Source organism: Kryptolebias marmoratus, linkage group LG7, assembly GCF_001649575.2.
Source record: "Kryptolebias marmoratus isolate JLee-2015 linkage group LG7, ASM164957v2, whole genome shotgun sequence".
NCBI lineage: Eukaryota > Metazoa > Chordata > Actinopteri > Cyprinodontiformes > Rivulidae > Kryptolebias > Kryptolebias marmoratus.
Window position 1 is genome coordinate 21,298,581 of NC_051436.1, and position 14,511 is coordinate 21,313,091.

The following is a 14,511-nucleotide window of genomic DNA, read 5'->3' on the forward strand; positions in this document are numbered from 1 at the left end:
CTTACTTACATATTTTAGTTTTAGTTTATGCTCAGATAGAAGTAAATCATTTTCTGATAATTATATTTGATATTTTGGCTATTTTGCACAGTTGAAGTGAATCCAAAATGTGAAAATTTTAAATATTAATAAATTATGTTAGTCACTGTTAAGTATCACTGCGCATTTGATATGTAGACATATTAATGGCTTCAGTAGTAATGGTTAGGCTTTTTTTTTTGAGTTTTCCAAAAAACTTTGCCATTTCGTTTTGTTTTGCTTGGAGGCAGGACTTATGATTTCTGCTTCCTCGTGGTTGGATGTAATCTTCACTCTTAACAACCAAGAACGACGTGCACACACAGAACATCACACATGTCACTCATTCTGAACTGACCCACTCAGCATCTGAATCACAATAAACTTAAGCTTCTTCCTCACACTCATACTTTGTTGGTCCCTCATCAAATATCTTGTTGTAAAGTCTTTTTCTGCAACTTGCCATCCCCAGATCATCTGGGCAGGAGGCTGCGTGGCTACGATCTGATTGGTTGCTTTATAGGTGGCAGCCTGCAAGGGTCCGTGTTGCGGCATGGTGTTCCTGGGAGGTGGGGGTGCGGGTTGATGTGTATTGGTGTATGTGTGCGTAGGATGGATGTGGGCGAGACTGAAGTGAGGGAGAAATGGTTGACTAGTTGATTTAAGGGCAAGGAGCGAAGTAATTAAGGTGCAAAGAGCAGGCCAGCCGATATTGCCCTCACACTTTTTTAGGGGGAGGAGCCAACTTGATGATTTCATCTTCGGAGGGCTGGCGGATGATGTCTTAGTTTTCCAGAAGTAAAAGTAGAGAAGGGGAGAGAGAAAAAACAAATTTGTTTTAAGGATATTACACTTTAAAAATTCTTTTGCAACAGGTAAAAGGCAAAATATTACCATAGACCTAATGTATCTGTTTTTAACCACAAGAGGGCAGAATTTCACCACCTTTAGACCCCCCCCCCCCACACACACACAACCCCTATTTCTCATTTCCCAGTCTCTAACCAGAGATGCAGATGGAGGAGGTGAGGTAACAGGTGGTTATCAAATCCTTGCTTGAAAGCTGTCATTTTATATAAATGTCAATTAAATTCAATGTTATACCCTCTAACATTGTTTTGTTGCAGCCTATCTCTGTATTTCATTATTTCTGTCAGCTAAACATTATATCTAATTGAAATAACAAATATGTTAACTTTAAATCTAATTTACAATGTGAAATCAATGTGTCTTAGATGCTACAGATGCCAAAAAGACATCTAAAAGGAAACATTGGTGTGTCCTGACTTGGAGTTGGCAAGCCTAATCTCTCTTTGGTTGTTTGGGTGTATTATATAAACCGAGATGTGCTTCAAAAGATTTTACTGAAAACATATTATGGTTCTCAAGCACAAAAGAGGGGAGACAAAAATTAGACAAATGAGGTAAATGTCTAGAAACCAATCTAAGTAACTTCTCACAGGTTGTTTTTCTAGTCAACAGATACATAAATCTAACCTCCATGAATGTTATAGAACGTGCTACCTTTATATTTCTTGGCAGAGGGGATGCGGGTGAGCTTGGTGTCAATCTCGTCATCCTCAGAGATCTTGAGCACAGTGGTGCGGTACTCTATCACCCTCGTCAGGAGATCCGGTCGCCGTGAAATCTCAAAGATGTGCTCAATGTACGACAGGTTATCTGGATGGGAGGCATTGTGGTTCAGTTTGACAGAAAAGGCCTCAAACCAATGTTAAATTAGTACTGTTTATGCCAAATAAGGCCAAACAATTCTAAAATTTAAGCTACACTAATTAAATTGTGTCTCTCACCTTGGGCGAGCTTGTCGTTTTTCTCAAGGTAGCTGAACCACTCCTTGGATGAGGTGATGTTGTTGCTCTGGTCCTCAGGGATATCCTCCTTGCAGGCAGATTTGAGCTGCTCCAAGTCCTCATTGGTGATATTTTCAGACAGATCGCTGAGCAGAGAGCTGTACTCCGCCATGGTCTGGTCAAACGCAAAAAGAGCAGAAGGGGTAGATGATTAGATAGTTTAAAAAAAAGTTGGTTAAGGTTTTGAGGACATTAAGAAAGATGATTCAGAAGAAAGAAACAAAGACCAGCGACTGAAACGATTTTAATGTTGCCAAACTGCTCGGTGTGCTGCAGCCCACCTACTTCCCAGATTCCATGGTTGGATAATCTTTGCTAATGACAATAGCATACCATCAGGGTGGGATGGAAAACCCCCAAAACACAAAGTCCTCTTTTTTTGTTGAGTGTGCTTGCTGCTGTTTTTGTCATGAGACAACTGAAAGAGAAGATTTACTCAAGAGACAACAGGAACAAGAACCTTTGACCCATTGATCTGTCCTTTGGGACTTGAGTTTATCCCCGAGATGCAATCAATACATTCACTCAGTGAAGGAAGGCTTGACAATGGTATGGATTTGTACTTCAACTTATCTGCAGTTGAACATTAGGTGTGGCGATATCACACTTTTGATTATCTAAAAACATAAAACGAATGAATCAAGTCAAAAGCCGAGTCAAAATAGATTTCTAGGGCACATTTACCAACAATCATAGCTGCCCAAAGTCAGCAATGAAATGCACTTCTATAAAATATTAAAACATTATTAAATTAAACCAAAGTGAAAAACATACTTGAATTGGTCGATTAACTTTGTACAACAACAGCCAAGATATTCGGCTCAACTTGAACTAAAAACCAGAGGGAAGAAATACACACACCAATATAAGATGATGGATTAGCATTCGATAAAGAACAGATTTATTTTTAATTCTCTTTGTACAAGAGCAGACTCAGTTTTTAGGAATTACAAACAACATTTTTTGTCTTGGATAAAGAAACGGCTGCCATGGATTGTTAATCTACTGAAAGTCACACGAATTACCCGCTAATCTCTATTTGAAAGGGTTAAATAAATAAACAACTCTGTATTTAAACTCTGATAACACCTAAAGTAAAACAGATCAGATAAAAGAGGCCTTATTTAAGATTATGTCACTTTCAACCAACTAATTAATTTGTCTTTAAACTTTTAAAAATCTTTCTCAACTTTACAGTGTTTAGCAATAAGCTGTTATTACATCATTACAAATTTGAAACATTTATTTGAGACATATCAATTTACCTCATTTTACATTCTGGTGCATACAGAATAACATGGTCTGGTTTTGAATATTTGAGTCAGAAAGTCCAATGTGTTTCCTCTCCATTAATCTGAAAATTCAAAATAGTCTTCCTGCTCCTGCAACTGCTATTTCAATATTTAACCATATTTTTTAAATCTATTTAACTGTTTATAGGTTTTTAACATAAACAGCTCAAATGTAGTTTTCAGATTTGGACCTGAAATGGGAGCAGCTGTTGAGTCAGGACACAAGCATGAAGAGGTCAGCTTAAAGGCTCCAGGTTATCCACTAACAGATGGGGTAGTTTTCTGTGTGAGGTGTGAGCGTGCTGAAGTGTTTCTTGTGGCATCAGATTTTCAGCTCAGGGAAAAAAAACAAAACAAAAACAACCCACAGTCAATCAAAGCTAGAAAAACATGCAGTGAGTCAGACATGTTGGGATGCCGTCTGCTCAGTTCAGCTGTGTCACTTCAGAAGACACAAAGAAACGCATCATGAAGCAAACAACAGTTTGCAGTTTAGATTGAAGCTCATACTTTGCTTATGGCCACATTTGGACCAAGATATTCACATATCATTTTGTTTGCTTATCAAGTATTGATATTAACCGTTTAGTTTGAGTTGTTTCAGGATAGAAGCGATCCACTTAGCTGCATTCGAACCAGCCATTAGCTTGTCAGTCAGGTCAAAAGGAAACAGTACTGTAACTAAAGTGGTTCAAAAAGCAATCTATAACAGTGAAAATATCTAATGTTCATAACTTTTACATACAACTCCACTTCAACATGTTCGAAATATCCCCTTTAGTTCTGGCAGATAAAGACGCTGAAAAAATGTCCGTGTTCAGCTGAAACTTTCTGCCCAGTAGAAACTAACTTTGTGTTTTTCAAACTGCAATAATGACCTTTTTAGATAAACAAGGTTCTGAAAAAATTTGGTGGCTCAGTGGTCAGTGCCATGAACCTGTAATCCTGAAGTTGCAGGTTTAAGCCCAGATTGTGGCAGAAACGCCATCCAGTGTAAAACAACTGCTAGATCTCTTTTTAATGAAATTATAAAGAGACCCTTTAAACAGATTTGAAAGTACATCCTTGCTTACAGCTTCTCTCAGACCCATAACACTTTAGACATTTAAAAACTAATTAAGACATCCCTCAACAAATTTTACAACACATAAATGAGGATGAAGGAAATGGCTGTAATAGGAGAAATTACAAAAACCCTGCATGTTTTCTTAGTCTTAATACTTTGAGTAATAGTTTCTTCTTTTCCTTTGCATTCATTATTTCTTTGTTCATTTAAAATGTCTTTTCTGTTGGTCTTTAGAAAACGACTGTATTTTAGACTTTGTTGTCACATTAAAGGGTGAAGGCTACTTGATTTTGTGTTGTGTATCCACATCTGCACTTAAACTGTATGGAAAAGGACAAATGTTTTTTTGTCCATTCCATGCACACTTCCTGAAACACATAGTTTGCATCTTTCACAAACATCAGCCCCAACCCAACCCAACCCAACCCCCCACCAGTCCCTGGCATCCATGCAGCTGGCGGGTGGCTGCTGCTCTGTGCAGTGCATCATGGGCACTGGCACGAATCCCTGTCTGCTTCTGATCCAGTTGATCTTGTTACAGATAAACAAAGTGTTCAGAAAGCCCAGAACAGCTCTGTGACGAGTCCTGTGACCTAAATAACAGAGCTGCTGTTTTACCCGCTTCCACCACCAGAGGGCGCTATATTCCTGCAGAAAATGAGGCAGAGTGGTGTGTTTTTATTATCATAGTATGAGCATATCATCGTGCATAGTTGATTTCTTTAATTAAGCATTTTCTCACACGGTATTAGGGTCTGAAAGCTGATGCTGTCAGATCAACTCAGTCATTCAAAAACTCTTAACTTTTTAAAACCCTTCATAGGTCAGGTGCAAACAGGTGCTAAAAGCTGTAAAAACAAAGCGTGGCAGCTTTTAAACCAGCTGGTGACATGTGGGACTGTGAAGAGCAGAAATGTTGGCTGATTTAGGGTCAGATGGGTTCTTTAATGGCTGAAGGTGGTGTTTGGTTTGGCTGATCCACAAGCTCAGCCTTGGGGTGAGAGAACAGTGATGACAGAGCACTTTTACTGTGCAAGTTTGCCTCAAATGTCACATTCATCTTATCAAACTTGAGCAGCACGCTCAGGCTCTGCTTGGAACGGGATGGTGTTATTCACCTTCGTACAACAGGGGGTCTGTTTTGTGCTTCGATCGCCGAGAAGGGCTGATGGAATGAATGAATGAGCATGTGTCTGTGTGTGTTTGTGTGTTGGCCCCTATTTCTCCTCTCTCAACTCAGGTCGCTCTGACTGCTCTCTGCTTTGCACCACAATGGAATACCACTGCTTTTGTGTACTTTTAAGGGAAGAGAGGTGGAAAAACAGCACAAGAATGGATGGAGTGGCTCCAGTTAGGCCCTGTTTACACGACTTGTTTTTAACATTTCTGTTACGTTTCAGCCACTGGTGTACACAAAAACATCAACCATTTTTTTCTGTCATTGAAACGTTTTGAATCCATGTCTCAGAGTGGATTTTTTTTTGAAATGCCTGGCATCAGTGTGAAATCACACATGCACACTATGAACAGCAAGTTAATACAGTCATAGCCCTTCTGTCTTTGTACGAGTAAATGAACAACTGTAACAATGGCAGACAGCAGAGTGTTGTTTGTGCTGCTCACTCTTTAATTTATCAGAGCTGCTGACACAAAACATATATGTAACACACCATCTCTTTGGTCACCAGAGACACATTTCTCACATTCTACAAATACTGAACCTAAGAAGGAGGACTGACTGGTGCGAAAGATGCCTGCGAGTGTTGTTAAAATACAAAAATCACAGCGCCAGCTAGTGACACGGAATGGAAACCACAGTGGATTCAATGTTTTTTACAATCTTATCTAAACAGTGATTGTGATCACAGTGTTACCCTGTGAACATGTAATCTTTAACGTTTCCAGGAGCTTGTTCACGTGTAAACTGGGTCTTAGTGTTTTCATTTTCCAGTTTCCTTCACTTTTCTTACTGGTTTAACACGTTCTCAACCATGAATTAAAGATGTTTCAGTTGATATCCTGCAATAAAAAAAAACATTTGCCCTTCCTTAGAGTGTTCCTTTCTGTTGTTTTTTGGTTGTTGACTCTTTATCTATCATACATTTGATCATAACTTTGGATTCAAATGGTAAGGTTTATGACATTCTCTCTCCCCTAACATGTTTTTGAAGTTATTTCAAACATTTTATATTTTAATAACATTTGGAGTTTAAAAAAAAGATGTTTTGTGGTTGTAAAAAAGGGAGCTTACGCAAAAGGTTAACAATAATTGCGCCAGTAGTATTTTCCATTATCTGCTGCTTCTTTGGCCTATATCATCCATCCATTTTCTTTTACTCACTTCTCCATTTTTGGGTCACAGGGAGCTGGTGCCTATCCCCAGCAGTTACTGTGCAAGAGGCGGGGGACACCCTGGACAGGTCACAAGTCCATCACAGGGGCACACAGAGACAAACAACCATTCACACTCTCACTCACACCTAGGGACAATTTTAGAGTCATCAATTAACCTAACATGCATGTTTTTGGTCTGTGGGAGGAAACCAGAGTACCTGGAGTAAAAGGGAGAACATGGAAACTCCACCCAGAAAGGCCCCAGGTCAGGAAGTGATCCTGCAACCTTCTTGCTGGGAGACAACAGCTCTAACCACTATGCCGCTGTGCCACCCCTATAGCATTGCAAGTGAAATATTAATGACATTTGGATGTGGTCACCTTTGGGAGAATAATTAATTAAATTCAGCAGTTTTATAATAAATTAAAAAAAATAATGTAACTGCCATCAGCAAAGGTGAAAAAAATGTGATAAAAAAGGCAAAACAATTACAGGCAATCAATAACTTTAGGAGAGGTTTTATTTAATCATTTTTACATTTTGGTAAAATGCTTATGGGTGGCACAGTGGTGTAGTGCTTAGAGCTGTTGCCTCCCAGCAAGAAGATTGCAGGATCACAGCCCAGCCTGGGGCCTTTCTGGGTGGAGTTTGCATGTTCCCCTTTGTGCGTGTGGATGTACTCTGGTTTCCACCCACAGACCAAAAATATGCATGTTAGGTTAGTTGGTAACTCTTAAACTGTCCCCAGGTGTGAATGGTTGTTTGTCTCTATGTGTCCCTGCCATGGACTTGCAACCTGTCCAGGGTGTCCCCCGCCTCTTGCACAGTGACTGCTGGAAATAAGAAAAAAATCTGATTCTCTGTAGCTATTTATCATGCAACAATTTCTTCTTCTATCATATTTTAAGGCAACATTGCTGCTTGCAACATCAATTCATCTATCTTCCACTTAGCTATAGTTGGGTCATGGAGGCAACAAGCCCAGGAGTGAAACTCAAGCATTCCTTTCTTTAGTGACATTTATAAGAAAATACTCCACATCGAAAGAAGTCAACTGAGATGGTTCAGACAATAGACTAGGATTACTCCTGGGCACCTCCCTCTGTAGTTATTTTATCTTCCCAGGGTGATGGACCTCATCATCTTATCTCGAAGGCCAAGCCTGGCAAGCCTACGGAGGAAAGACATTTCAGCTGTTTGTAACTGGGATCTTGTTCTTTTGGTCACAATCTGGTAGCTTGGGGTTGGAACGTAGGTGGACCATTAAACCAAGAGCTATATTCAGCTCCTTCTTCACCACAACAGACCGAAGCCATGCCCTCATTACTGTAGATGATGTAATGAGGTTGGTTGCAATGCTGTCAAAAGGAAAAGAAAAGTATATAATAAACTGTTTTTGCTTTTAAAGAGACTTGGTCCATTTGACATTATACCATTAAATCATGTCTTGTCTTTAGTCAATTTTCTGCTCCTCATGTGCTGATCAGTGTGATGCTCTGTGTATCACACTGTCCTGGCCCAAGTCATCAGGCTGGGTTGCTTTTCAGTGATGTCAATTCGAATAAAGTTTTGTTTCATTTATACACTGGAACTTGCAAACACAAAAGCAACTGAAATGAACGTGATAAACTATTAAACACAGATTTGTTGCACCTTTTTATGTGTAAATATTTTAAAAGTAGCTTCAAACTTATAAATGAAACAAAATATTAAAATAAAATAAAAAATCAACAATTTTGACACAAACAAGCTTCTCTACATAGGAGAAACTGGACCTCCTTAGCAACGCTGAGGCTAACTGTTGCCTGACAACTGATTATAATGATAGAAAAGCAAACCCACATGTAGAGTGCTTTTTAGGATTCTGAAAGAGACCTTAAGTGAATTATTAAAAAACACTTAAACAAAACTAAACATTACAATGAAAAAGGTTTCTCAGCAGACACCAGTTACACATTAAAATTGTTTTGGAGAGGTGAGCTATACGGTTATTTAAACAGAGACAGACTGGTATTTTGGACACAGACAGCAAAAAAAAATATGACAAAAATTTGCATCACTTCTTCAGAACTCAAAAATCTGTTTGCTGTGCCACTATCAACTCTTACTTGAGACTCTTCTCTCAAAGGCACAGAGGAAAAACAAGAGAAAAAGGGAGAATGATCACGTCTTACATTTTGTTCATTTTTTGCTGTCATGCTATAAGGAAAAGAGTCTGTGAAATCCCCTCGAACTACACCCCCACCATCCTCCCCGGTCTCTCTGGGACGAGCCTGACACTGTGTCCATACATAGAGACCCCACTGTGCTTCAAATTCTCATGGACACAAACATGCTTTTGTTTGCTTGCTCCTCTGTCTCTGCTGCCTCTGTGTGTGTGTGTGTGTGTGTGTGTGTGTGTGTGTGTGTGTGTGTGTGTGTGTGTGTGTGTGTGTGTGTGAGTGTGTGTGTGTGAGAGAGAGAGAGAGAGTTGACAGTGAAATCACAAAGTGAAATAGCCGCGTCAGCTTACTCACTTGATAAAATTTCATTACAAAGTGTTCAGCTGGTGTAGAGGTAGCTCATAGTTATAGCAAAAAAGTTTCCCCCTGATTACAGCATGTCATATTGAATAAGTATGGGAGTCTGTTTGTGGCAAAACATTGAAATGAGCTGAAAATTTATTTCATAAATTATACTTTACTTTGTGATCAATCTGTAGCCTGTTAACCTGTTTGACTCAAATTCATTATATTGTTTTATATTATATATTATATTGTTTTCTACTTTTATTTTTCTGAATGTAGTTTTTTAATGTAACCACCTTTTTCCCACCTACAAAGTGTCATAATATATGATGGATTATGAAAATTTCAGCTGAAGTTAACAACGAAAAAAAATACTTTGCACATCTTTTTCTTGGACAGATGTGTAGTAGGATGGTTGAATTCAAAGAAACAAACAAGACACTGCCCAAACTTGCAGTACAATTAAACAAAAACAATAAAATAGTAAAATGTCCACAAATTCTATTCCACAAAATTTTTACAAAAATACAGCAAAAATTGTTGAATCAGCCTTGAGTACGCGCAGACCTCCGCGGAGTGAAGTATGCCTGAATATGTGGGGGCCTTTACGTCGGTGCAGTATTTTCCGAAAAGACGGGGTTGTTTTGTTTCGCTTAATGTGCCTTATATATGGCAAATGTTTGAAAATGGACCATTTATTGACAGTGCACCTTATAATCCAGTGCATCCTATAGTGCGGAAAATATGGTACTTAAGTAAGTAATGTGTTTGAACCTTAATAAAAAAATTAACTTCACTCATATATTCCATAGTATTTGAAACACAGAAAATGAAAAATTTAGAACTTTGTTTAGGAAACACAATTGTGACAATAAGTAAAAAAAGATGCATCAATAGTATTTTGTAAGGTTTTACAAACTGTAGATGGGTGATAGTTGGGTATAAATGAAGCAAATAAATGGGCAAACTCCAGATATGTTTGTCTTTTATTTTATCACAGCTTTTTTGTAAATGAAGCTTGCAATGCAGTTGAAAAAAGTAAAGAAAGCCCCCTTCTTCCTGTTTAGGTCTTCATACTAAGCCAAGATCACCACATCCTGGTTTTAGTTTTTGATCATTACACACTTACAGCTAGTTCTGTCTTTGCATTTGTGCAGTCATTCAAGAAAAAAAAAACTACATTAAAATGCTGTGTGAACAAAGCCCCTGTTCGATTGACTCAACCCTTCATTTTAGGCTAAAAGACAGTTTAAAGAAGCCACAGTAAGAAAGAAAAAAGTATACAAATCTATTTTAAGCTTAAACACAACAACAACAAAAAGCTGAAGTTGACATTATAAAACATTTAAATACATTATAAAACCATACTAAATCGACGCACCATCTTTGCGCAGATTTAGTTTGCTCCCACCGATCTTGGTGTATTTGGGAGCAAAACAGTCTCTAACGCCATGGCTCCATGACTAACCCCCCACCCCTTACTGCCTCTAATGGTGTACTGCTTTACGTTGTTCAATACAGCCATTATCCACCCAGAGATGGTCCTCTGCAGTCCCTCGATGGCTATTTCCCTCTCATGTTTAACCAGCTTACTTTTTCCTCGACCTCTTATCTTTCCTCATGTCTGACTGTAAAGAGGTTCAGAGATGTGCAACAACATGAATAGAATAATGGCAAAGTGTAGTCACAAGAAAATGATCAGCTAGATGTACAGCAGCTGCAGTCAGTTTATATTTTTAATCAAACCCATGAATGTAGCCCTGAGGCAGAAAAACAAAAGAGATAACGTGAGGAGCAGAGGCAGGTGACTTTGGTTCAAAAGCTGATGAGCTCTGGTGTGAGCTTCTTTACTCACACACTTCAGATCCATTTGAAATGTATCTCAATTTTCACTGTAATCATTTCTAATTTACAGCCTGTTGAGTGGTCATCTGTGTGGTATTTATATTTGTATAAAATTTACAAATGTACACACTCACACAACCATGAAAACTCCATTCACTCTCAACACCAGTGATGTTGCCATGGAAACCAGGCCTAGCTTTGCCTTTAGGCTTGTAGACTGTTACCTAGCGACAGGGCAAAGATCCCCCACAACACCCATCTTTGTTTATTTATTTATTTTTCTGTTGGTTTGTTTTTTTTTACCTTCGTTTGCAACATCACCTCTTCTTTCAGTTTAAAAGCACTGGCACTAAGATCTCACACGTAAAATATATATTTATAAATATATGTGTACACAATTTGTTTAAAGTCTTGAGTTAAAACTTTAATATATATTTATAAAATCTGAAACATCTTGAAACATCTGACATACTAACAAGATGTTTTCATTTTCAGAAAGTGTCAGAAAGCTCAACAAATTTGAAGACAGACACAAATACAGAAATGAGGACAAAGAGATGTTTTAAAGAAGCTGGCCTCTTGACTGTCACGATATAAGTCATATGATCAATAGACAGCTCACACACTCCGTCTCCTCCGTCCCTCCTTTTTTTAATCAAAGAAAAGATGAAAAACACACACAGCATGAGCCAACTGTGCTGGACTTCAGCGTAGAGACAAGCCTTTGGATTTTTACCATGGCAACCAAACAGCAGAAAAATCTCTGACAAAGATCTGGTCAGACTCGTTTCCACTCTTCTCTACACAATACATCCAACCTGAGTGTCTGGTTTTTCTTTACCACCTTTCCGTTTCCTTGGATCCCCTTTCTCTACTCCCTCATACACAGATACTATCTTTTCTCTGCACTGATTCTTTCTGAGGCTCCTCTAGTTCTAGGCTGCATAAATTTATATTGTTTTACTTAATGGCCTCTTTAAAAAGCGGTTGCGCTCTTATTTTCATATACCTGGAACACATTCACAGGAAAAGGACATTTTCTACAGATGTGCAGAGCAGACACATTTTTTTCATGCTGCATTTATTTTTTACCATCATGTTCTTTTGGGTGCCTTGACTGTCAGGATAGTGAATCAGGCTGATAAAACACTATAAATAAGTCATATATTGGTGGTATATAATAAAAGCATTTTATTCGATAATGAGCTATGTGTGAAAGTAAGTATAGCTGATTTGGTCTATCAAATGTCAAAGTAGACTGTTCTATGTGTGCATTACAAAAGTCTTAGAGCCCACTAGCTAAAACCAGTAACACAGCTCCTGGATCATGTGTTCTGTTTTCCTTTCTCATTAAAACTGCTCTTATTTGTTTAAGAGATGGGTTGTCATTTTCAAATAAAAAAAAAGTGAATTTAAATAATTAATGCAATTGTCACAACTGTATTTTGTTAGTATCATCATGTCTTTTATTTATTTTTTTTACACCAGTTACTTTTCCAGTCACGATCCTTTTTTGACACAACACCTAAAGCCACCCCTAAAACAACTCAGTCCCCATTGTCTGTTTCTGCTATTGTAGTTTATCCTAAAAGTATTATTGAAAAAAATGAGGTGAGGTGAGCTTGAATGCCAACATATATGAATCGCCCTCCACATTGAGCCATTGGACCAGTGAAACTGAAGGATTATAAAGGTAAGCAGCTAGCAGGATTATTAGCAGCACATGTCTCTGTACCTGAAGCCTCTGTTTCAGTAGAGGGGTTTGTCAGCTGCAGGACATGGGGTGAGTAAATCCCAACCATGTAGATAATCTCATTTTTTAAGCAAAAACATGAAACAATGGTCTCACCAGAAAGTAGATCTCATTAAGACTGCTTCCTCTGCTTTTAAATAGTTTGTAATTGTGCTGGCACTTGTATTATAAAAAATAGCCCTGCATGAGTAAAGGACAATATAAATACGTGTTCTGAGAAGCATTAATAGCTGCAACTTGGTCTTATGTTTGGAGCAGTGGCTGGAAGGTGGACTGAAAATTTTAAAATAAGCTTATAAGCTTTTACTTAAAATGTCAATCCCTATTTTGTTTGACCCTATATTTGGAGAAAATAACTAATATTTTAAAATAGGTAATTAAAGTACATGAAACTTCAAGAAACATTTTATTGATCCATATCCAAGAAGAAATTTAATCCTTTGGCATAAAACCGTACATGTGGAACAAACTTCAAGATCATTGTAATTTAATTTTAAATTATAAAAAAGTATTTATCTATTCATAATTTTATGTTGAAAACATATCCAGACAACATCTAAAATGTTCAGATGGTACAGTTTCGCAAATTTTAGCCTAAAAGTATAAGTTTTGTGCCCATTTAAATCTAATTGAACACATTCAACAGACATTTGTCTTTAACTGAGACTGCCTAGAAAAGACATCTGCTGAATAAAAAATTAAACCCAAGATCTTTGTTTTTCAAGTACATCTCATTTTCCAACCTAACCAGCTTAATGACACGTCAAAACACAGAAAAAGAACATTACTAGCTTGGCAAAAGATTATCCTCAGACAACTGTAGTTTCTTTGATTTGCTTCTTCTATGATACAGTTTATAGTCTCCTCTTAGTTATTAACTAGTTTAGCACATTTTCTGTTTAATGGCAACAGATTGAGGATAAAATGAGACCAATGAAAATAAATTGCTAAAGATGGTTCCATTGTTGTTCTGGTATCTAGGACACAAAGCGAGACTACTTGTGCAAAACAGGCTGCTACATCATTGTTCCTGAAAAGCCCTGTATATGAAGTGAACATAGATCCACCAAAAAAAGGTGTATAAACCTTCATATTTAAAAAAATATTTTTTTTTTCTCATGTGGATGAGAAGCACAAATATGGTTGAAAATGTTCACTTTTAAATGTTGAAAGATGTAATTTCAATGTTAAAATCACACCTTTTTTTTAATGAGTAGGGCAACAAAGAAGAAAACCAAGCTTTTCTCACTCCTTTGTCTGTTTTTTAAGTCATTCCTTCTTGTTTTACTCAGCTAGTTTCTGTCCTGTTCATTAAATCTCAATAACTACACCTGACCTTTGAGAACTTTGCCTTATCCATTTCACACTGTGAATTTCTCTGTTTCACTCAGATAGACTAAGAAAGCAGAGAGTGGGAGTTTCACCCACTCTACATCTTTACAACACCCATGAACATCACAAAAGCTCTAAATGCAGCAATGTCTCCTCAAAAAACAGCTTGGCTTTTATTCCTGAGGTTACATAACTGCTTGATGTAATCATTCTCTAATTCAGGCATTGCTAAATTAAAGCCATCTGAGTGATCTTACATCTCTAATTTGGTCTCTTTCACTCGTACCTCTCATTCTTAAAGCAGTAAAGCATTACCGCCCTCTCAGAACACACACACACACACATATATATAAAAAATTCCCTTCTCACCCTCCGCGGGTGGTCTTTGTTTCATCCTCTGAGCTCGGGTCCTCTACCAGAGGCCTGGGAGCTTGAGGGTTCTGCGCAGTATCTTGGCTGTGCCTAGAACTGCACATTTCTGGACTGAGATGT

The 14,511-nt window shown here is 37.8% G+C and overlaps 1 protein-coding gene across 1 annotated transcript in view; it reads right to left on the reverse strand.

The window, feature by feature from the left end:
- Window positions 1-589: 589 nt before the first annotated feature.
- The window catches only part of LOC108245286 (proliferation and apoptosis adaptor protein 15), a 56,830-nt gene continuing 42,908 nt past the window's right edge, over window positions 590-14,511 (reverse strand). Inside the window, exons 2-4 of the mRNA XM_017432050.3 lie at window positions 1,830-2,004; window positions 1,543-1,698; window positions 590-801 (exon numbers count right to left, since the gene is read on the reverse strand). Coding sequence (XP_017287539.1) covers window positions 737-801; window positions 1,543-1,698; window positions 1,830-2,001 — 393 coding nt within the window. The 5' untranslated portion in view covers window positions 2,002-2,004 and the 3' untranslated portion in view covers window positions 590-736. The remainder of the gene's footprint in view (window positions 802-1,542; window positions 1,699-1,829; window positions 2,005-14,511) is intronic.